Source organism: Scomber scombrus, chromosome 3, assembly GCF_963691925.1.
Source record: "Scomber scombrus chromosome 3, fScoSco1.1, whole genome shotgun sequence".
Lineage (NCBI taxonomy): Eukaryota > Metazoa > Chordata > Actinopteri > Scombriformes > Scombridae > Scomber > Scomber scombrus.
Window position 1 is genome coordinate 19,007,072 of NC_084972.1, and position 24,199 is coordinate 19,031,270.

At 38.3% G+C, this 24,199-nt stretch overlaps 1 protein-coding gene across 9 annotated transcripts in view; it reads left to right on the forward strand.

The window, feature by feature from the left end:
• Positions 1-4,851: 4,851 nt before the first annotated feature.
• The window catches only part of cadpsb (Ca2+-dependent activator protein for secretion b), a 60,113-nt gene continuing 40,765 nt past the window's right edge, over positions 4,852-24,199 (forward strand). For all 9 annotated transcript variants that reach the window (XM_062415518.1, XM_062415523.1, XM_062415517.1 and 6 more), the window contains exons 1-3: positions 4,852-5,184; positions 22,133-22,246; positions 23,861-24,193. In XM_062415518.1, coding sequence (XP_062271502.1) covers positions 4,852-5,184; positions 22,133-22,246; positions 23,861-24,193 — 780 coding nt within the window. The remainder of the gene's footprint in view (positions 5,185-22,132; positions 22,247-23,860; positions 24,194-24,199) is intronic.

The following is a 24,199-nucleotide window of genomic DNA, read 5'->3' on the forward strand; positions in this document are numbered from 1 at the left end:
GAAGAGAGAGGCATAAATGTCCACCTTAAAATATAAACCAAACTCCACCCGTTGTAGCATGACTAAACTTGTATGTTTTCTCCACCATGGTCTTTGTGTTCCACTGCCCTGAAGAACATCAACATTTAATGTGTACACACTCTAGCTGAAGTATAGGAGCGGGGCAAAGAACATGAGTCAATTATTAATGTTTAAAAGGTTTAGAGAGTTCTGTTTCTGAGGTTAGTGCTAGACCTCTTTGTGGGAGTGTGCAGTTGCAGAAAACCAAGCGGTGTCAGTGTACTTACTGCCTAACCCATCAGGAACTAGCAATAATCTGTTGAGAACTTAACAGACTGAGGACCATGGAGAACACAGGCAAACCTCATGCTGAGAATCGAGGACGAGCCGTGTGAGTAAAAACTATTGAATCCCATGTCAGGGCAACAGGAGGCCCACTGGGGGAACATCTGAGATGAGGAGACCTTGAAAGCATGGTTACCTGCAGGGAAATTGCTGGTCAGACACATAAGGAACATCTGGAGTAGCAGCTAGTCAGTCCAGCTGTCAGATTCAGTTTAATCTCAGAGGTGAAGTATGCAGGCCAGCTCGTCATCAGTGCATGCTGAGTTCACAGTATAAAGCCCGTAGTGTAAGTACCATGATGGTGGGGAGGGTGAACACAATACAGGGTGAAAAGGGTGAAATAATTGATACAGTAAGAGAAAATGATTTTGGGGGGAGAAAAAAAACACTAACCCTAAAGGGTTTCCTTGAAGATGACTTATCTTAGCTCACAAGGCTTCCTGATAATTCCTACTTTGTCCTACATGTTTGCTGTAAGCATTTGATCTTAAAGTGAGCATATAGACAATATGATTACAATAAAATACAGTCAAATGTTTCATATCCCTCTATAATATTGCAGTACTAAGGAGAAAATACTGGATATTTATTATTTTAATGTTGACTTATATCTGCATACTGTATAATTGCAGACAGGTTAGTAAATAAAGGATACAGGCTATTGAGCATCCATTTATCCATTTTCTGCTGCTTTTCCACAACCAGATCACTGTGACATCAGACTGAGTAAGGAAACCCAGACATCCTTCTCCACAACAACGCTCTTCAGCTCCTCCTTGAGAAACCCAAGGTGTTCCCAGGCCAGGAGAGATATGTAATCCCTCCAGTATGCCTAGAAAACCTCTAGAGGGAGTTGTCCATAACAGTCCTGTACAACCCCCACATTACTGCTGATGCTGTATCATCCACCTTACGCTCTTCTTACTTGTGAATAAGACCCCAAGATACTAAGCCTCTTTCACTTGTGGCAGCAACTCCCACATTCCCACATGCCCCAAATACTGTTTCGTTGAGGTCTATGAATTGTTCTTGGTCTGGAACCTCACTAGACTATTAAGTAATGCTTCCCAACTTGTTGTTAGGACACACCAAGCAGGTGTAATCTGGAAAATCACATGATTATTAAGAGGGGGGAAAAAACATTTCTGCAGCACAAATATATATTTTTTTTGACTTTTCTCTTGCTTTACTTTTACCTCTTCTGGCCTCTAAAACCTTTTCAGAATCTGGAAAGGGAATAAGGGTTGTGAGTAAAAATGATGACACTTTAAAAGGTCACAATCCAAAATGGTTGGGAATCACTGCTCCAATTGAGAGAAGAGAGTCCACTCAGGTGTGTGATCACCAGGTCAGACAAGCACCACGAAATCCCCCCAGAGGAAAGTATCATCAGCTAGTGAAGTAAATGTATCATTATAAACAATAAGCATGTGGTTATTTTAGTTTAGTCTGCCATATTGAAAAAAAAGCCTGCAGGTGAATATTCTATATTATTCATGCTCTTGGAATTTTGGACCAACACAAAATAGTCCAGTATTAATTCATAAACAAAAAACTGAACATTTTGATTGCATGTGTATTCAGCCCCTCTGCTGTGAAACCCCTAATTAGGATCAGGTGCAACCCTTTGCCTTCAGAAGTCACATAATAAGTTAGTAGTCTTTTAATCATTTTAATCTCAGTATAAATACACCTGAACCATGAAAGCCTCAGAGTTTGTTAGAGAATATTACTAAACAAATAGCATCATGAAGACCATGGAGCTCACCAAACAAGTCAGGGATAAAGTTGTGGAGGAGTACAAGCAGGGTTAGGTCATAACAAAACATATCCAAAACTCTGAATATCTCAGATCACGATTAAATTCAGCATTAGAAAATGGAAAGAATATGGCATTAATACTAACAAGAGAATGTGCTGCACCAAAATTGATGAACCACTGAAACGATAGTGTTAATCAGAGAAGCAACCAAGAGGCCAATGGTAGCTGCAGAGATCCACAGCTCAGGTGGAAGAATCTGCTCACTGGACAACTATCAGTTGTGCACTCCACAAATCTGGCCTTTATGGAAAAGTGGCAAGAACAGAGCTGTTGCTGAAAGAACGCCATAAGAAATGTTGTTCGGAGTTTGCCAAAAGTCATGTGGGATACAGAGCAATGTGGCCTGGTCAGAGGAGACTAAAATTGAACTGTTTGGGCGTAGTGCAAAACGCTATGTGTGGCAGAAACCCAACATTGCACATCACCTTGAGCACATCATCTCCACAGTGAAACATGGTGGTGGCAGCATCATGCTGTGGAGATTATTTTCATCAGCAGGTACCATGAAAGTGGTCACAACTGAGAGCAAGGTGGATGCAGCCAAATACAGTGAAATCCTCCAGTATACTGGAATGGTTTAAGTCAAAGCCAAGACCTCAATCCAACTGAGAATCTGTGGCAAGACTTGAAAATTGCTGCTCACAGATGAGCTCCATTGAATCTGACTGAGCTTGAGCTATTTTGCCAAGAACATTTGACAAAAATTGCAGTCTCTAGATGGGCAAAAGACCTGTAATTGAAGTGAAAGTTGGTTCTAAGTATTGACTCAGGGGAGGTGAATACTTGTTCACTCAACAGATGTCTGCTTTTTTGTCTTATTGTTTTTGTCACAACAAAAAGTGTTTTGCACATTCAAAGCACTATGCATGTTGTGTTAATCAAATAGTAAAAAGCCCAATAAGATCCATTTGAATTCCAGGTTGTAACACCGTAAAATGTGTTTTTAAGCGTGTAGCCTTTCATTGTATTGATTGGGATTCACATTTATTTTCCTTTTCCGTGTATGTACTGTGTCTGTTGATCTGGGTAGTGAGCTGCTGCAAACAATTGCCCTTACAGGGATAAATAAAGTTGTACTAAATTAATCTGTATTCCTCAGTCATGTGTTTCACATCAGCGAAAGTCTGTGAGTAACTGTGTCATTTTAACAGCCTGTCAGTTTAATTAGGTCAATAGGGTCCCGGTTTAGGGGTCAGAAAATGAGATACTGTAGGTGTGACAAATCTACTGTACTACTATAGAGTCACATTTTCTGTTGCATTTGAATTAACCTATCAAAATCAAAGGAATTACTGGCATTTTCTATGGCATGCTGGCTAATACCATCTTAATCTAATTTCTCAATATTTTAAATTAGCAACACATAAAAATGAACACATTATCAGGACATCAGAGCTTAAATCTAGTTAAAATCTTTGTTAAGGGTAAATCAAAATACTGTCCAAATCCAGAATATGTGCATCTTATATTGAATGCTGGGAAACATTTCAAAACTGTCAGAATTATATAATGTGACTAATTTAGAATTTCATATGATGCTTTGATGTTTTCCTCACGATGTAATGTAAATCTGACGTTTGTAATATTGTAGCATTATTTCTAAAGGACCTCTTTTTTTGTAGGCTGCCTTCGAAGGACATGGAAGGTCATGTGACCACTATCATACAGTAGACGGTAAATCCAATTCTGCTGTAATACACTGTACAATAACACTGTTATATAACATTAGAATTAAATAAAACATAGCATATTTGATGTCACAGGTTACTGTACAAACCACAGATTTGATTTTTGAGTGGTGTATTAAGTCATACAACACCAACCCTGGACATTAGACATTTTCATTTAGCCTAAATTGTCAATATTAATCAAAGCTGAATTAAATTTAGTTGAACAACTGAAAATTTGGACTTACTCCCAATATTAAATATACGTTTAATAGATTGAAAGCATGTATGATCCTATTCCCTGACAAGAGACCATACGCCTGAAGACAGAAACCGAGCAGTTGAGCTTTTCAGGCTATACTTCACCATTCAAGAGCACACGGCATGGGGCGGCTCAGGAAAATTGTACACCTATTATTCTGCATCCCGTGCACTGCCCCATAGACTGAATAATGTTCCCCATTTCAGTGACAATATCGCAGCAATCCTGTGGCAGCCATCTTAGGTGTACCACTGCAGAACTCTACGATGAGCTACAGTGAAGGACGAGCCGCGCATCCTTCACTCTCTGTTCAGGACCACGGCCAGCTCCCCGCGCCTGCGTCCCCCGCCTGGCAGGCAGGGAGAGGCCATCGCCCGCTTTCACTGTTCTCCTTCCCCTCATCTGTACACTACACTCCCCTGCCCCTCCTCTTTGCTCCGTTCTCACCTCCCCCTCTCACAACCGCAGCGGTGACTGGCCAATAAAATACAGAAAATACGTAAGCATCGACGCGTGCTCGGTGCAGGCGGAGAGTGCTCAGTGTGAAGCAGCCACAACCCCTTCCAGCACCACTCGTACCGCTGACATCTCTCAGCGAGCGAGTACAATTAGGGCCTATCCCTGTCTTGACTTCGGTCATATTCCACAATATCTAGGCACGGGCTAATCAACGGCACCACCATCATCGGGGGACATCAAAAAAAGTGATTAAGTGGGTTAGGATATCTGTAGGGAGGCATCAACCCTAAAGCAAGATGTTAGATCCGTCGTCCAGCGAGGAGGAATCTGATGGGATAGTGGAGGAGGAAAGCAAAGAGGCGATGGCCCCCCAGGCCGGATCCCGCATCTCTCCAAGCAGGACCAGCGAGAGCTCGGGTGGACTGGCGCCCAGCAGCAGCCGCAGCAGTGCCCGTCCGACCAGCCCGAGCCCGTCAGCCGCCAGCGAGGAGAAGGAGGACTTGGAGAAGATGCAGAGGGAGGAAGAAGACCGTAAAAAGAAGCTGCAGTTGTATGTTTTTGTGATGCGATGCGTCGCTTATCCATTCAATGCAAAACAACCCACAGATATGGCAAGGCGACAGCAGAAGGTAAGGGCCCTCGGTGCAAAGGCATAATTAATAACCACATGCTGACGAAATGCCTCCTTTCATATCGCAGATGTTGTCATTGATGACCTACATAAGCTAGAACACAGAGGGGTTTTGGCCACTAGGCCTATCCGATAGCGCATGGATGTATACAGCACACTTCCAGTTGTATCACTTTTTTTTTGTTTGTTTTGTTTTGTTTTTGTTTTTTTTAACGCAAAATGCTGAAATCTTCGGAGCATGACAGGAGCACATAGAAGCGCTTCGAGCTCTGGATAGTGAAAGGACACATGGTACTGCAGAGCTGCAGAGTGAGTGCAGTCCATGTTCCTCCATATACAAGCTCACAAGTGAGATAAATCCCAGCAAGCCCATTGATTGAAAGGGCGTTTTAGAGAGGGTGGATGGCGATTAAAAACAAGCCGGTGTCGTTGTTCTGGGTGGCCTACATCTCACCGAAGTCTTCTTTCCATTAGATATGCAGCTGTATGTGCCTTTATGTCCTGCTTTCCTGGCAGATACCCAATTCCAACCCGTTTGCGCCATCACTTATCTCGTCAATTTGGCCTCCCAAGGTGACTTTTAGGCACAGACCTCTTGAGGAGGATTGCTTAATAGCCTTTCCCCTCTGCAGATGAGCTTGGCTCCTCTGGATGGGTTACTGTAAATTATTTGCATTAAAAATGTGTATGTCCACACCTTTAATTTTTAGTACCATTTTCTACATGAGGTCCAGCTTATAAGATTTATATACGTTTTGTCTAAGGGACAAGGCCCACATCCTGGTTTCACGTTGCTTCTGTGTTGCTCCATTGATGTTGGAGCCAGTTTTGGGTCATGATGTCCTTACTGTCAAAGTCACCATTTAAAGGCCCCGTACTGTACTGTACCAAAGGAAAGCTGAATTGATTTTTAGTCAGGACAATAGACCCAGGTATTATCTTTCTTTTGTGCATTTAGTCTGTCACACAAGAAATAGGACATTACGGTTCAGATTCTGAGACTGTCAATTATGAATTAAGGTACAATTATAGTGATCAGCACGTTTTGTGTAGGGCTACATCTATATTGATCACCACATGGTTGAATCAGTTTCTTGTAGCCCCACTCACAGGACACAAGTGGCATTCATTGTGTGCTGAGGACCTGAGGACCATCCTTAGATTCACCTCTGTTAATATAAGGCTGATCATGTTTCACTCATGCAAGGAAACACTGTAACCAGTACTGTATCAATTGTTCTTGTGATTGTTGTTTTTGTTTAACCTGTAGACAAACTGTCTTCCTCCCGACACCGTTAAGCCATATGGTGTGAATTTTCTGCTGACTCATGCACAAGTGCATGTGGGAGGCGTAAACCACAATGTTTCCAGCTATGTGTTTATTTGTAGTCCCGTTCAGCACAGGTCACTGATCAGTCTAATGCATGCTCAGTAAGGCACCTTCATATCTGGTAGCTAAGGCAGCCACAATCCTCTGCTGTGGGTGAGAGAATATCTGGACAAACTGGAACAATATTAAATGAGGATTATTAATTACACAGAAACATTTAACAACACATATAGGCTGATTACTTTCTGGCAATCATGTTCATTTTATTTTCATGTAATTTTTATTTCATTGCCATTTGATTATTGATTACAATTCGGTACTGTGTGGGTATGACAACTGATTTATCACAAAATACAATTTAGCAAAGACAGGATATTCAACATTTGTCCAATAATGTCTCTACAGATTCCTCTAACACATTAACTTTCATTGAATGTGGGCCCTTCAGACATCCACAAACAATAATTTACTATGCAATTTCCTTACAGTTTTGGCTACACAATCTAATATGTAGCCTATTACATTTTGGCTATTATAGATTAGTCACAGAAATATGATGAAGTAATTTCTGCAATGAAAAGACTTAAAGGCCTCAGCGAAACATGTGAAGCAGCTCCATGATAATCCGTTATTAGAAGCTCTGGCACACAAACAGCAGTGATGGGCTATCACAGAGAAGCAGGCAGGGGCTGCAGAGTATGCAGGCTCCACTGCTGCTTCTTGAAATGTGTTGCTATAACCTTGTGAAAAGGCTGCACAATAACAGGCAGTTGCTTCCTTTTGAGGGGTGAGGGAAATATTTTCTCATTCAGTCTGCAAGATGCCTTCTTTAAGCTATAGTATGGAGGCTGCTGCTGTTCTGATGTTTGCTGGCATATGTGCATATTTAACTGGTGACACGTGTTTGCATGCAAGGCTAATTGTCTTAGCGTAACACACTTACGCTAATGACACTGTCCCTAAGAATATGTTGTAGGTAAATTATTGAGGTTACTGATAGATATAGATTGTGTTGGTATAATTTATGGGATAATGTCCTCATTGTTGTAGTGCCGCAGGGCAAAATCCTCCTTCATTTAATTGCAATAAACTGCCTATACTGTGTGTGCGAAGGAATTAAACATAAAGGATAATTCAGAAGGCAAAAGCATGTTAGCAATAAGCTAAAAGGCCAAATTACTAATATTCAGGAATGTTTTAATGTGTCCTATAATAATAATAATAGCATTTAAAATGTAGAAAGACATTTTATGACGTTTTTGTATGGGATACAATAAGTCATTTGCTCTGTCTGTCAAACCACCAGACTGAAATATCTCAACACCTACTTGATGGATTGGTACAAAATATTTCACAGATTCATGGTTCCCAGAGGATGAATTTTACTGACTTTGGCAATCCCCTGACTTTTCCTCAGGATCCACCATGAGGTTGACAATTATTGTTTTGGGTGAAATGTCTCAATACATATTGGATGGATTGTTCTGAAATTTGGTACAGGCATCTCAGGGGAAATTGAAATATGTTGAGTGCCATTGTCACATCAAAATCTTAGTTTATCAAATGCTTATTTATGCTCATGACCAAATACTTGCTTAATTAATGTTTTTCCCATCAACTTCAGATGTACAGTACCAGTCAAAAGTTTGGACACACTTTCTCATTCAAATGAATGGGAAGGTGTGTCCAAACTTTTGACTGGTACTGTACATGTGTTTAGTGCTGAGTGCTAGGCAAATGTTTGCTTGATAACATGCTAAGCTAAGTTGATAAACATGGTAGATGTTACGCCTGCTTTACATTACCATGCCAACATTATCCCTGAGAGCATGTTAGCATGTTGACATAGATGTTAGCTCACAGACCACTGCATTAAGTAAAGTTTCACCAAGTCGCAAGCATGGCTTTAGGCTCTTAGGCAATAGACACAAATGAACAAAAATGCAAGGAAAAAAGCTCTGATATTCCTTTTTGATGCCGTTTTAATCCTAAATGGAAGCGCTCATGTATACAATCAAACTTTTGCAATCAAACTGCCAAAAATGAAATCTGGTTAATCAAAACCATATTCTTTTAATAGATTACAATGTTCATATATTTCACAAGTGAGTAATCTCTCGGGTTTAGGATTTTTCTTCAATTAGAAAGTGTGATGCCCTGAAGTTATTCTGATCCAATCAACTCATCTGCCAGCAGGTTTCCTTAATAGAGTGCCTGTTGGCTCAGCATTTTTAATACTGTACAGTACGTCTAAGTGAGTGGAGCTGTGAATTGTGCAGCAGGCTTTGTGATGTGACTGTGAAGTAGAGTGAAATGCAAATCAGTTGATGAAGTTTGCCACGTTGGTGTGCAGTGTTGGGTCTGGCAAAGGATTTTGGGTGTGCCATTGCAAACTGCTTTCATGTTCTTACTGTATGTTAACCATATTTATAAACTTGCAATGTATGTAAAAAAAAAAATCCTTTTAATATTGACTTACTGTAACTGGAGCAGAAAGTGTGAGGGGTGGCAGAAAGGTGTCAACTCTTTTTCCCCTCTATTCTACCATTTCATTTTGGAAAAAGGGACTACATTCAAAATGGGGATGAAAATAAGTGTTGATGCATAATTTTAGACACTAGTGAAAGAAACAAGACTACATCAATAAAGCTCTGTGGTGGAGCTGAGCAAGATGTTTGCATACAGCACAATAAATGCCATGCATGGAAATAATTATTTAATCTGCTGATAACCGCTGATTGAATTGTTTATTTGCTGAATATGATAATATGTGTGACGATGATTCAGGTAACTGGCATTTCAGCCGATGGATAAATGACAGAGAATACAGTGATAAGAGAATGGAAAACTAGGCACTGAGCAGGAGAGGGAAATGAAACTGACATCATTGGAACACGTAAAATTAGTACTGTCTAAAGATTTATGAGAATATGCTCACACATGTACATGCAGAAATCATTTTATATAGTCACCATGTTTGTGCACTGCATGGTTTAAAAAAAAATTGTATGTGCATAGACTCTTATGTCATGTTCATCTGTAATGTCACTGCCCTATATTTTCTCCTGTAGTCCTTGAATTAAATCAGAAGAGATTTTGCAAGATTACATTTGAATGATGAGCATGTATATACAGATAACTGAAGTAATACTTCATGATCTCATTATGTTCATGAAACACACGCATGGCATGTGGATAAAAGAGAGCGGCAGTAGATGGACAGCTCAAGTATGACTCTGAAATCATTTGCATTATTATGTAAGATCTTTAAATGGTGTTCCGCCTGAATAAAGGCATCCTTCGACAATAAATGAAGCCTCCTTGTCTGTTTCAAAGCCAAGCTTTGAGTTATCAATTAAACATGTCAATTAGTGTTTGAAAGCTTGTACTGAAAAATGTCAGTTTCTCCCGTTATGCAGCAGATGTTTTAGCAACATAAGTGTCGCGGAATAAAGGTGTTCTGCAGTGGTTTGGATATGAAAGTGCATTTAAAAGGAGTGACAGCTGAAAAGCAGCATGATAAATACCCCCTCACCTGCAATCTGTGCAGCCACTCATTCACAAATTAAACCTCTCTTCTTTCTGCATAATACCAAGAGGGAAGGCTAAGACCTTATTTTTTGGAATACTAATAATGTCTTTTCCCTGAGGTTTGACTACTTTGAAGGCAGAAATCACTGTCAGGATCAAATTGACTCACATTTGCCTGAAATATTTAAATAATTCACACTAAACAGTAGTGTGACCTAATATAATACACGGGGCAATTATGTTCAGTATTCACAAAAATAGCAGCAAAAATGCAAATGTTGCTCCACAGAGGTTTTGCGTGTGAGTGTAGGATTTCATGTGTCAAAGTACTGAAAAATCATGTGAGGGTTTATTCCTCGCAAGACACCAAGAGGCATCTGTGTTCCGGCTTGAAAGCTGCATCTAACATACCGACATTTCTCTCCTCCAACCGCTTTCTATTAGCATGTTAATTAAAGCAGAACTTACAGTATATGTCCTCACACAGTCTGTGTTGTCAGAGTAGACAAATGTTAATCATCTACAGTTAGCATTTGTTCAACCTTAATACTGGTGGTAAGTAAGGGGAAAAGAACAAGAACAATATAAAAAAATGTTTTCTGCAGGATACAGCCCATATAAATGAAGCTAAGAGAGAGCTTAGTTATCATGTCCTCCTATTGTACGCCTGTACTGACAGATTAATCTGCAGGGCTCCTGTCAATCTTTTTTTATTGCTATATAAAATGTAAACCCCGCTCCCAATACGGCACATTACTCATACAGAGAAAACATTTGAAAATGAAAGAGGCTTTGTTTAAAATGGACATGAAACACTGACAGTGCAACTGGAAAGGAAAATCTTTGTGCTATATATTATACTGTATCATACATGGAGTATTTCTGTATTTAACATTTAAATCTATGAAATATTCTTGGGGCACATGGGCTTCCATAACATTTATTACTACAATTATTGTGATTTAAATACAATGTTGACTAATTTGATCAAAGTCAAAAAGCTGCTAAAAATACATTTGTTTATGCTGGTCGATAAGAAAATATATAAAAAACATATACCAAATCGTATTTACACCATTTATACATATGCAAAGTGTTATGTTTAACATAGATAGAAGAATACATTCAATGGATAAATTTAAGCTTAATCATCAATCACATCTTTACACTGAGTCCTTGAAGAAGAACAGGACACAGTATACTCTCATTTATACAAACATTAGCAATCAAAGGGCCAAAAATTAAATCTGATTAATCAAACCCACATTCTTTTAATAGGTTTTATTTTTTACATTATTTCTTTGTACTTCATACCAGATGTTCAAATAAACACAATTTTTGTTTATTTTCTGCAATCTATATATTATAATATTTCTGTATGAAACTTTGAAATAGCGCAACTTCATGTTGGTGTGAGTTTACTTTGTTTGTTCATACTTACCAGTACCAATGACTATGGATGCCTGTGCAGTGCTGACATGTTAAACATAATGCTATCTACACAATTCGTGATGGAGTCTATATCTCAGAGTGAGTCAAATCAAAGAGTTCAACCAAACCAAATAAAATTCAAATGAGGTAGTGCCATCTAGTTCCTGTCTTCTCAAATGGCAAGAAATGTTGTAATCACATACTTTTTTCTCAAACTGTAATTGTGAATTTTTTTCCTCATATTGTAATTACAAGATAGTTTCTTATAATCATGAGAAATGTAAGTTATGATTACTATACAACAAAACTTAAACTGTGAATGTTACTTTCCTTGATGAACATGATGTGTGGTTGTAACATTAGCACACTTTTAGGAATGTTTTCATGAATCTCTCCTGTATTATGAGGCCAGGCAGCTGTTGGTGGTCATTTAGTACACACAAATTTATTTGCACAAGTGTGTGCTGTTATGTTGAACCATGAAACATTACTTGAAAGAGAATGTTAGCAGGGTATGGCAGGAATAAGACAAAGAGTAGAGACAGGGAGAGAGATTAGTAGTGGTGATTTTCCACATTAAAAACAGAGGAAAGAGTTATAGAGGGATCATTACTGCAGTCCTCTGCACAGCTCTTTCCCTCTGATGACTCTCACTGAGGCATAAACAACACAAACATCAGCCCGGGGTAGTTGTGAATCTGTATGTAAGGTAGACGCTCGCTTTAAGTTCCTCTCCTGCATTATCATTGGTGTCGCATTTTTCTGTGCCAAGTGTCTATGCCAATCCCCTCCTGTCAAAAAAATCAAGCCTTAATCTTTGTCTGAGTTCTTCTGTTCTCGTCAGTGCTCAAAATCAATGTATTGATTAATGTCATTGATGTAAAATGACAGAAGGAGCATTACCATTAATGCACTAATATAGTAAGACAACATAATCACACCTGAGGCATGTGGATAGAGGCTAAAATGCAACTACAAAGCTAGATATATCTTTTTTAACCTAACCCGTTGAATCTTCTCATTTACACATGACAAAATGAAATGTTTTGCTAAATTTTTCCTTCTCCTCTATAATCTTAAAACGTCTCGATGAACACAGTACATACTGTATCCCATGATGTCTGATTAATGTAATCTGTCTGATCTAGTTTCGCAACAACATTTCCTATTGATGACTCTACACAAATGCAAACCTTATTAAACATCAAATAAGGCAAGCAGGCTGGCACAAAGAAATAAATACTGTATTTGAGATAATCGTCCATTAAAAGCATAGAGAGAGAAATAGATTAACTAGATGGAATAAGAAGGAAAAACAAAAGTGGAAGGAAAGGATTAGATTCCATTCTTGATGAAAGAGAAACCAACACAGTGCACTTTTTCTGCTCTACTGTATAAAGCACTATTATAGCTCTGCAGTACTGATTGCTTCATTCAAACCTTAAAATGTTCCATATCTTTCATAGGAGTTTTATTCAACTTTTAAAGACTATTCATGTTAATTAGACCCTTTCCCACTTTTTCCAACTCATTCATACTCCTTTAAGTCGCTTCTTTATCCAAATTAAAGCCATTAGTCCAGTTCAGCATCTGCCTTTCAACAGACAGCAATTCAAAACACTAGAACCACAACTAACATTGGTTATTGATTAATTTGTTGACTGTATTTTGATTAATTGCTCAAAGAATATTACATGTATAGCCAAAGAACAGTAGAAAATGAACATCACACATTCTAAGACCCCAAGGTGTCTTTAAAGGTGTTGGCTTGTTCTGTGCGACCAACAATGCCAAATCCAAAGATATTCAATTTAAATAGAAATTCATCATCAATCAGATTAATTAACAGATTGACTTGTTCATTAACTGATTCATTGTGTCAGCTCTACTACATACATTTTACCAAGAGAAACATACTGTGTATCTTTCTGTCTGGTTGTTAGCATTATACACTAGCCAAAGACCTTAAAGCACAATCCAAATGTTTCTGAAAATACAAAATCTTCATGCTACAGCATCAGCATGTAGATTTTTTGAATGCTGTGTGGTTAATAATAACAGGAAACAGGAAGTTGGTGCTTGAAAAGTGGTAAAAATGAATGCTTTGTCTTCAAAGTCTTCAAATGAATTTAATTAGACTACCAAGTTTAATATTTTAGTATGAGAAACACGTGGGTCTACATTTGCTTATATCAAGTGTGCTATCAAGTGTGTGGAAAAGACAGAACTGATTTACTTGTTTTGGGCCAATATATGCAAATTATCCCATTGATTTCTGCCTCCTCATGCACAATGGAAGCTCACATGTCTGCACCATTCACTGCCAGTGAGTTGGCGGTGTGATAATGGATGACTGTTAAAAGAAGGGGCTTAGCTGGTTATGAACACAGTGTTCTCCTGTATATATCAGCAGTGCCACAGCTGATATATATGACAACGGTTTGGAGACTGGTTGTACAGAGCCAGAGCTTCCTATTCTACCCCTGTTTGCCATGTGTCAGTATCTGTCTGCAGAGTATAGACCTGGCTGTTTACTAACCTAGCAAAGTGGTATTTACTCACACAATGCTGTGTTTGTGTTTCTTTAGAACAAATGTATGTAAGGACGACTGGTTGGGGATAATGGCTTGTGCATCTGCCTTTGTGTAATTGTGGTTTTGAGACCTCGGTCACTTCATGATGCTGGTGTTTCGTGTTTGACGAGGCCCGTTGCTGGTAGATTTTGTGCAGCTGTCTCTCATTTTTGCTGTTTACTCAGATGTGGGCGTCGGTGTCATCTGCAACATGAATGAAATGTGCTTTGTCTGGTGAAAGGATTCAATCATACCATGTTTGCTGAAAACCAACAGCAGCATTAGGAGGCAGCTCTTGCTTATACAATAGATAGTGTACAGGCACAATAAGGACATTTAGTTTGCATGATATTCTTTCATCACTTTGTACTTTTGATCATATGAATGTAAACCTTACCCTATTTTTTATGCTGAAGTCTTAATTTGGTTTAGATTTATCTTCAGTCTCTCTGAAAGTTTTATAAACATTTTTAAATTTTAGATTGAGTTATTGTTGTCTTAATGTGTATAATTTTGGTCTATTTTTTATGAACGAATAACACGTTTAATACCCAAATCTCTTTTGCAGGCATTCAATTTTGAAAAACAGCTTAATTGAACTTCCCCTTTCAATTTTATTTTTACTTCTAGAGAAAAGACGTAGTGTGAGTCAGCAGAGGCTTTACTATGCTGAACTACGCTAGAGCTACAGTATAAAGTATATACTGCATTCAATTAGCTAATTAATCCACTTATCACAGCAATGCAAGGACAGCTGTTATGTTGCATACCTCACAAGCCAAGGAGATAAAACATTTCAAAGTGATATAATGATCAATATGAACCAAATCCTCCATCGTTTTACCGTATATAATCATTGTGAATTACAGGTGTTATGTAACCTTCTGTTATAATGGTTTGGTCATTCTTTCTTTGTAAAGATATGAATATACAGCAAATTCACTTTCATTTTTGTTCTATATATGGGTCAATGACGTATAAGGATTTAGAACAACTCAATTGTAGAATAATAAAAACAAGCATATCTAATGCAGTAGTTCAAACATTCAGAATGTTGTGTACCTGAAGCTCCATATTATACATTTGAAATTAAGTGATTTTAGTGGGTTTTTCAAGATTAATTGGCACTGGCCTTTAAAAAGAGTCATGTGGTGCGACCACGATTCATCTTGAAATAAATTAATTTAGTTAACATGCTTCACATCTTTTTTTTTTTTACAAGTTTTCAGTAATATAAAGTGTTTGGAAACAAAGTATTTGCATTTTTAAAAAAATCTTTGTAAATGATGGTCTTTTATTTATATAAGATATTTCAAGATGAATCATGGTCGCACCAAATGACTTTTTTTTCAGGCCAGTGCCAATTAATCTTGAAAAACCCCCACTAAAATCACTTTCAAATTGTAATATGAATTGTCAGGTACACAACATTCTGAATGTTTGAACTACTGCATTAGATATGCTTGTTTTTATTATTTAAAATTGAGTTGTTGAAAATCCTTATACGTCATTGACCCATATACAGGAACAGACACACGCAGAGCAAGAGAGAGATAAGCTGCTCCTCTAGAGCCACTTAATCACTTTTAAATTTTAATATGACCTGCATTCATCTTTCTCTCTCTGCTTCATTCGAGAGAAACAATGATAAGTGGTCAAAGATGAATGACTAACTGCTCAGGAGGTAAAATACTTGGAAAATAATGTATTGCACAGCAGTTACATGAGATACATTCAGGGTTGAAGCTACTATTGAGGGCACTAATGTAATGTTTATGCATCATACCAAATCTGTGGATTATACCAAATGTATAGAATTTCCCCTGCATTCAATTCAAATAAAAAGGTGGCTTGATACAATGAACCTGCACCAGAGGTTCAGTGGTTTGTAAGCTGTAAGATCCAGCTCCAGATTTTTCTAGCATGGTATACAATCTGTATATCCCACAATGAACTGTCTATCAAAATGTAATACATTAAATCAAACAGGTAAATTACGTTGTCAGGTCCAACTTTTTCCAACTAAGAACCATCTCCAAAATTAGGCATTTTCTCTCACTCTCTGACCTAAAAAGAGTTGTTCATGCACTGACAACAACTAACCCTAACCCTTCTGGCCGGTTATTAACAAGGTCCAAAAGACAAGACTACATAACCCCTATCCTTGCATCCTTACCCTGGCTCCCTGTCCATTACAGGATAACCTTCAAAACTCTTCTAGTTGTCTGTAAATCTCTAGATGGTCTCACCCCTACATATATCTCAGAACTTCTCATCACTTACAGCACTACTAGACCCCTCAGATCCTCCCATCTTAGCATGCTGGCTGTGCCCTGTTCGTGGATAAAAAAACAACAGGGTCAGTGCTTTTAACGTAGTGACCCCTCAGCTCTGGAATAGCCTGCCAGAGGCCATTAGACAGACTGAGTCTGTTGGTGCTTTTAAGATGCACCTTTAGACTCACTTTTATTACCTGGCTTTTAACTGTATTTACTCTGTTTTTATGTATATCTCATTTGTTTTGTGTATACTGTATCTCATTTGTGTTTAAAGTTGTTTCTATCTATTTTTCACAACATCTGTCATGGATAGATATGTCCTTATGTGTTAAGCAGTTTGGTGCAAAATCAATTTGCTTTGTACAGTAAGTGCTATATAAATTTGAAACCTGAAACATATTTAAAAAAAAATTGAAATATGCCAGTTTTTTAATTAAATATTCTTAGATTATTACATGTTCCACGGTGACTCAAAATTTGTATCTGCTTCATGATAGTCAAATTAGAACTGTAATGAAGTTACTGTATATCGGGCCCATGCAATGAACATATTTCCCCTATTGATATGTTAAGGGTGATTAATGTCACTGCCTACTTCATGGCAAGCCAATGAATCACTGTGTTACACTGCAATCTGGATAAGGGCCACAGAGAGAGAATCAATAAGAGCAAAGCAGCAAAAGTATGTCTTGGGAGTGTGGCCATACTGATGAAAATGGAGGCATTTTCTGTCATCCATCAACCCGGTTTCTAAACAGCACAGTTCTCCAATCAACAATAATATAAATAGCATGCAGAAAGTCATAAATAGTTTATGCATTTGAGCAGACTTTGGTCAGGAAGAGAAGTGAACACATTTAACGGGGTTTACTGCTGTGTACTGTTAGCTCTACACACACACACACACACACACACACACACACACACACACACACACACACACACACACACACACACACACACACACACACACACACACACACGGTTCATAGCTTGCTGTGTTGTCAGATACAGTAAAGTCAGACTGGCTGAGAGAAACTGTCAGCAGAAGCAAAAGTATTATTAGCTTTGACCTTTCATGGTAAAATCTTCAGGTAAAACACAAATGCTTTTTGCCAGTGTTTGGATGACTGCCAATATCCCATCACCTCTATTATATTGTAATATCTTCTGTAGCTTTTTGTGAAAAGGGACAGACAAAGTTCACATTATGTACAGGTTACAAGTGGCCAATTACATGGATTACAGATACTGTAGGGCTGTGACTAATGTTTTAATTTTCATTGTCAATTAAACTATCAATTATTTTCCTGATTAACCATTTTGTCTAAAGAATATCAGAAAATCAAAATGAAATGCCCATTATAATTTCCCAGATCCCAAGTTAACGTCTTCACATTACTTGTTTTATTCAACAAAACTGAAGCTACTCAGTTTAATATAATAAACAGTGTGATAAAGAAAAGCATGGAATCCTCTCATTTGAGAATTTTTGATTGCCAAATAGCTGCTGATTAATTTCTGTCGGTCAATCGACTAATCAATCATCTGATTTACAGTTTTAATTACAGATCCTCACTAAAATACAATGAAACTGAACACAGGCATATTTTGTGCCTGTCGTCTAATTGCTTTTGGACAGTCCAAGCAGTAAAAACTTAGTTTTGCTTGGATTCAAGAAAGTTGCAGTATGTGACTTCAGGTCTACTGGCACAAGTGCTAACTTTGCCCTAAAACATTTCAGTCTGCTTGGTTCAAATTTGTTTTTGTGCCTTTTTTTTCAAAAGCATGGAAGCCCTTCAACAGAAACCATCTCAGTCCATATCTTTCCTGACTATATTATACATTACTCATACTGCTTTTCCAAGTTTTATTGAATTGGTTGTAGCTTATGAGCATGTTGTCCTGAGAATGTGCGCACATTTTTCAATTGAATATTTTTAATAAAAATGTACACTCTACATAAGACTCCTACTTAGAAAACAGTATTTAATAAAGAAACTTGTTCTCATGGGTAAAAGAACTCAGTATTAACCCACACTTACATTACTGCTACAGTATATATCTCTCACTTTCATAAATAGACATGGAACCAAGGGCAAGTATGTTGACTTCAGCCTCCATGTGTCTCCAAAGACTGGACTGATTTGCATACTGGTGTTAATATTAAAAGTCTTGCCTCAGGATGTCCCTTGAACACCATGGTCTATTAAAGCATAGCAGGGATGGTCTGCACTTTCTCTTTAATCTCTCATCTAGCTGTTGCAAAGATGATGAACCTGAAACCTTGAATCACAAGCAGAAGTATTGATCTCTGATGTTGTTGATGTGCTGTTATGTGTTGTGAGTGGACCATTTATGTTTAAATATTAACTGGTATATGATGCAGAGATTATCTTTACCAGGGTGAATGGGAATTGGCTATAGTAGCAGGTGTGGCATCTTGGTTAAATGACTTGTGAGACTTTGATTTTTGTGTTTATATTTTAACTGGCACTAACAGAGTGGTCATCTCACAACTTTCAGCATTGTGCATTTTAAATGCAGTTGACACTCCAAATTCTCACACTTTCACTCAAGCTCTGATAGAAAAATCTTATGCTACATTATTTTTCATTTTTTGACCATTAGTGGAGGGGGTTGGGGTAATATGATGGACACGCAGATGGTGTTGAGATTGCCTCACAGGCACATGATATGTGGTACTTCTCCATCTCACTCCTACACCAAAGTCTGTCACTTGTGATATGTGGCTGAATGCATGAAGACACACACGTTACCAGCAGGCCCTTTTGCTTATTTGATATACACAACAGCTTGAACTGTAGATTGACAGTGGTTGTCAGAGGAAGATGGTCACTATTGACTCTTAGGCCACTGACTCAGTAACCATGTGTGAAATCAATCCAAGGACATTGAGACTTGTGTGAGGTGAAACAAAAGGAGAGATGGAGAAAATGTCACTCATGTGAAACAAAACTCCTTTTTATTTCACATTTTCATGTACATCTTGTCATTTGCTAGATGGTCTTATCCATAGCATCTTACTAGCGAAGCAAGACATATTTATTAGGTTAGATTGAGTATCATTTTGATCAAATGTGAAATAATGCAATGCAATGCAATAACACATTTTTAGGCCTCTTAGGGCAGTGGAAACAAGTTGTAAATGCAACTTTAGACACATTATTGCCTTTTAAGTTTATATGGCGAATTTGACACCAACATATTTACACATCCAACATTTATATATAGTGGATGTGTATATAGTATATATATATAGTAACTATATAGTAACTATAGCATTCATTTGTATGTTTCTGGGCACCCAATGAATGTTAGTATAATTTTATAATTTATATTTTATTTTGGTTTTTATAATAATTTCTTCCTTTTACACTTTAAACACTACAATCATTATGTGCAGTTTCTGCAGTGGAATGTGACGAGTGTGTGTCCTATCATCTCTATTGTTTGTGATCTTCATGGGCACAAAGTGCAGTTGAGGCCTGGACAGTGTCCAGTTGGGTGATATTGGGGGGGCATCTACTCTATTTGCAGATGATGTTCTTTTGGATTCATTCGACTGTGACACACAATATCTGCTGGAATGTTTTGCAGCTGAATGATATGTGGCCGGGCTGGTGGATTGCTCAGTCTAGGATAGGAGGGAGAATGGAGGTGGAAGAATTCAGACACCTTGAGATTTCATTCATGAGTGATAAAAGGATTGTAAGATTGACCAGCGCTTATGGGCACTGGCTGTGGTAATGCAGACTTTGTATCAGACTGAATGAAAAATACTATTCCTCCTTTTCTAATATAATGCTAAACCAATATAACCCTTATGTGGTGATGACGTGATGTTGTATTTTGTAATAAACTGCTTCCTTTGTACATGCAAAACTAGTTCCACATGCAAGGGGAACTTGATAAGGGAGTGGATGTCACCTCTCCCTCCTGTGATGGATGACCCAACGCTGCATCCACAAGCCTGCGTGGCTTGACCGTCAGCTATAAATGTAACACAAAGGGACTACACCTTCGAGCATTTCTACAGAGATACCTTGAGTGGTTGATGTATGATCCTCTTGCAAGGATTGAATTAAAACCTTTGATGATTGATTCTATGTCCTATGTCAGTAGTTTGGTAATTTGAACCTAACACAGACAGTAAAGATTGAGTCAAGCTTTAAAGCAAAGCTCTCAATTTAACAATCAATCTTAGTCCCTGCCATCTCACCTGAGGCCAAGATCTCTGGGTAGAGATTGAAAGAATGAGATTGTGGATCCAATCAGCTGAGGTGATTTAGTCTCATTCCATGTGATAGCATGAGGGACTCAGATATTTGGGAGGAACTTGTTATTAAGCAGCTGATACTTTGCATTGACAGGAGCCATTTGATGTGGTTTGGGCACTTAATAAGCATGCCTCCTGGTCACATTTCTTTAAAGGCGCCTAGAGCAGGACTTTTCTATAAAGGGTGGACCAAGGAAACACTTGAGGGATTAGAACTGACATCTAGCCTTGGAGTATTTAGTGTTTCCCCTAGAGGGGAAAGGTTCTGTGGAAAAAGATGTTTGGGCTGGGATGATACAGTGAGGGAATTTTTCCACTGGTTAATAAACACGTTACTGTTACAATTTTTAGTTTAGATGTTCCACCTACTTACAAGTTAGTGACAATGGGCTTCAGGTTTGCTGCTGCTCAGGATTACCAGCAGGACCTCGTCCGTGTACAGCCAGTTTGAGGTGTACACAGAAGTGAGGACCACTTACAACCAGAACCAAAACAAAGCACCTCCCACCCATAGAGAGACACACCTAGAGTACACATTATCCAGACCCTCCAGGATTTCGCGATGTTGCAGATTCCAGCAGTATAACTCCCATTACTGTCTGACCAAAACTCGCTGAATAAACTGTCAAAGGAAAATCAAAATAAACTTCCCATTGTAAATTTACAACTACACATTATGTCATACCTTGATTGTTTTTGTGGTTAAAAGTTGTGTCTGGTCACATAATATTACTATTAACAGCTACTCCAATGTCTCTCGATCACTTTGAGTTGATTCAAGCCATTTTCCATCATATTTACATGGCATGGGCGATGAATTGCAGTTAGCCTGCCTTGTCGTCTTTGTCTCCATCTCGTGTTTGAATTGTGCTTTGTGACAGATTTATTCAACTGCACTACTTTCTAGAGAGCGGCAACTAACTATCTTCCGGAAATTTCACTTTCCTCGCAAAGTTTTTTTTGAAAAGCTGCTGCAAAATCAGGCATTTTAGGCTGCAAAAATGACAAAAAAAGGACTGATTAGCAGACATTAGAGCTGCTGCTCACTAAATTGTGTGTGTTTACAGCAGAGAGTAGGAGGGATGACAGATGTTTCACCCCACTGCTTTGTGCTTTGACTCTGTTGCTTTGGATGCTCACAGAGCAGACACTTTCATTTTTAAATTGTTGCGTCCATCATCCAACAGTATTGAAATATGTTTTGTATTTTACAAATCAGTTTTATATTAGGCAAAAATTAACTAAATGGGTTTTATTTCTAAAAAGACCCCCACTGTTTGGGCTGTAGGCAAGAAATCACCCTGCAAAACTGGTAACACCAACAACCACAGAAAGCCAAGGCTACTCTGCCTGCTGTAGCTAATGTGAATCTGACCAGAATAAGCTATTTAAACATGGGTGGATAGTATTGTTGTTTAAATGAATGTCTGCTTTTTTCTGTTCTACATTTTTCTATTCTGGCTTTAATGCTTTGGTGTCCTCTGTTTCTTGCTTTTTTACAGATAACCAAGCAGCAGCTTCAGCAGACTAAAGATCGCTTCCAGGCCTTCCTCAATGGAGACACACAAATTGTGGCTGATGAAGCATTCATCAATGCTGTGCAGAGCTACTATGAGGTACCAACTCGCCATAACCATGGCAGCACAATCACAGTCAGAACCATTTTGTTATTCTAGCACAGGTATTGGATGGCTCTGAATGAGTCACTGATGCTGTTGAGCTATGTTAAATACAGTATGTCATTCATACATGTGTGCATTTCTGTTGATTAAAGAAATGCGAAAATGCGGCTGATTACACAGTATTTACTGATAACTGTAACAAAATTGCAATGTTACTGTACAGTATTGGTAATGTGAAAAGTCCAAAAACTCAAAAGAAGCACTACACACAACTTATTGGTATTCCATGTCAGAATGCTTGTATTCAGGCAGCTGTGAGGTAAAATGGTGGCAGAAGCTTTTCACAGATTGCGAGTCAAAGCATGTGGCTGACACAGCTGTCTTTCCAACCTCACTATTCAATCCGCAGATGAAAAAGTAATTATTGGCATGCATATAATATCAAATGTATGGCAGATAGAAGAATATGTTGAAGGCCAAATGTGTGATGGAAAAAAGCATTATGAAAGAACAATATGAAGTGAATCCATATAGAGGACCATGGAGGTTAATAACAGGATAATCTATGTGAAAGCTAAATATAAATGTTATTTATGATATTTATGTTAATGTGAATTTGAAGCTGGTAGGGTGATGAACATTATAATGAATTGTAGAGATTTACTTTCACATTAATTTTTTTTAAAGCTTTAAAACATGTACCCTGTCTTGTGTGATGCTTACTTATGGAGCCAAGACACTGCCATGACGCTCCAGTCCTTCCTTGCAGCTCCTACTGCAAGAAGGACTCGAGTGAAAAAAATGACAAGAAAAATCAGTGTTTCACCAAACTCTAGTCTGAGATGTATAACATGAAAATTCAACCAGTTTGATTACTACCAGGGACATTTGTCCTTGCCTTCCCCCTACACATGTCCCATCACTTGCTACTGTTAACTTTCCAATAAAGGTATAAATGCTAGCTAAGGAAATAATATAGAAAATGAGTGGTCCGTCTTTCTATTTTCTACTCATATTTTCCAAAAAGGGCCAGGCTGTAGCAATCGAAACAATTACATTTTCATACATAGTCTATAGATGTAATTGTCATAATAATTATTAATGTACATCTGTGGCTAAGAGGTTACGTAGGAAACTGGAATATTTCAGTACAGTTGCTGTTTTTTGTTTTTTTAACCATAATGGATACCAAGAATGAAATGTAACTGTCAGAATGACAAAGCAATCTGCTCTGATGTTTTGTTCCCTGATGTAGTGACAGCATAGTCTTGTCTGCCTCTGTTAGTCTGTCATTAGCAGGAGACAGAAGGCAGCCTTGGCCCTGTTGAGTCACAGCTTTATATACAGTATATGCCTTTGATTTTTCAATTCAAAATTAATAGCTACAGTAATGGCTTCGTCAGTGGCTATCCTCATTGCAAACACAGAAAGTTTTATGGTTTTATGGCTAAGACAGACATTCTCTGTTTGAGAGACTGTGATAGAAAAGCTTTTGTGCAATGTAATGCATTGTAAATATTCCCCTTCAACATTTTTGACTTAGGACATTATTACTTATCTTTTAATATAAAACATGGTTGTTTTTGACATTGGTCTCTCACATTATAGGTATTCTTAAAGAGCGACCGTGTGGCTAAAATGGTCCAGAGCGGCGGCTTCTCAGCCTCTGATTTCAGGGATGTTTTCAAGAAGCACATCGAGAAGCGGGTGCGCAGCCTTCCAGAGATCGACGGCTTGAGCAAGGAAACGGTGCTGAGCTCCTGGATGGCCAAGTTTGACACAATCTATCGTGGTGATGAAGATCCACGCAAGGCACAGCAACGCATGACCGCCAGCGCAGCCTCTGAGCTGATCCTCAGCAAGGACCAGCTGTACGAAATGTTCCAGAATATCCTTGGCATCAAAAAGTTTGAGCACCAGCTGCTTTACCAAGCCTGTCAGGTATGT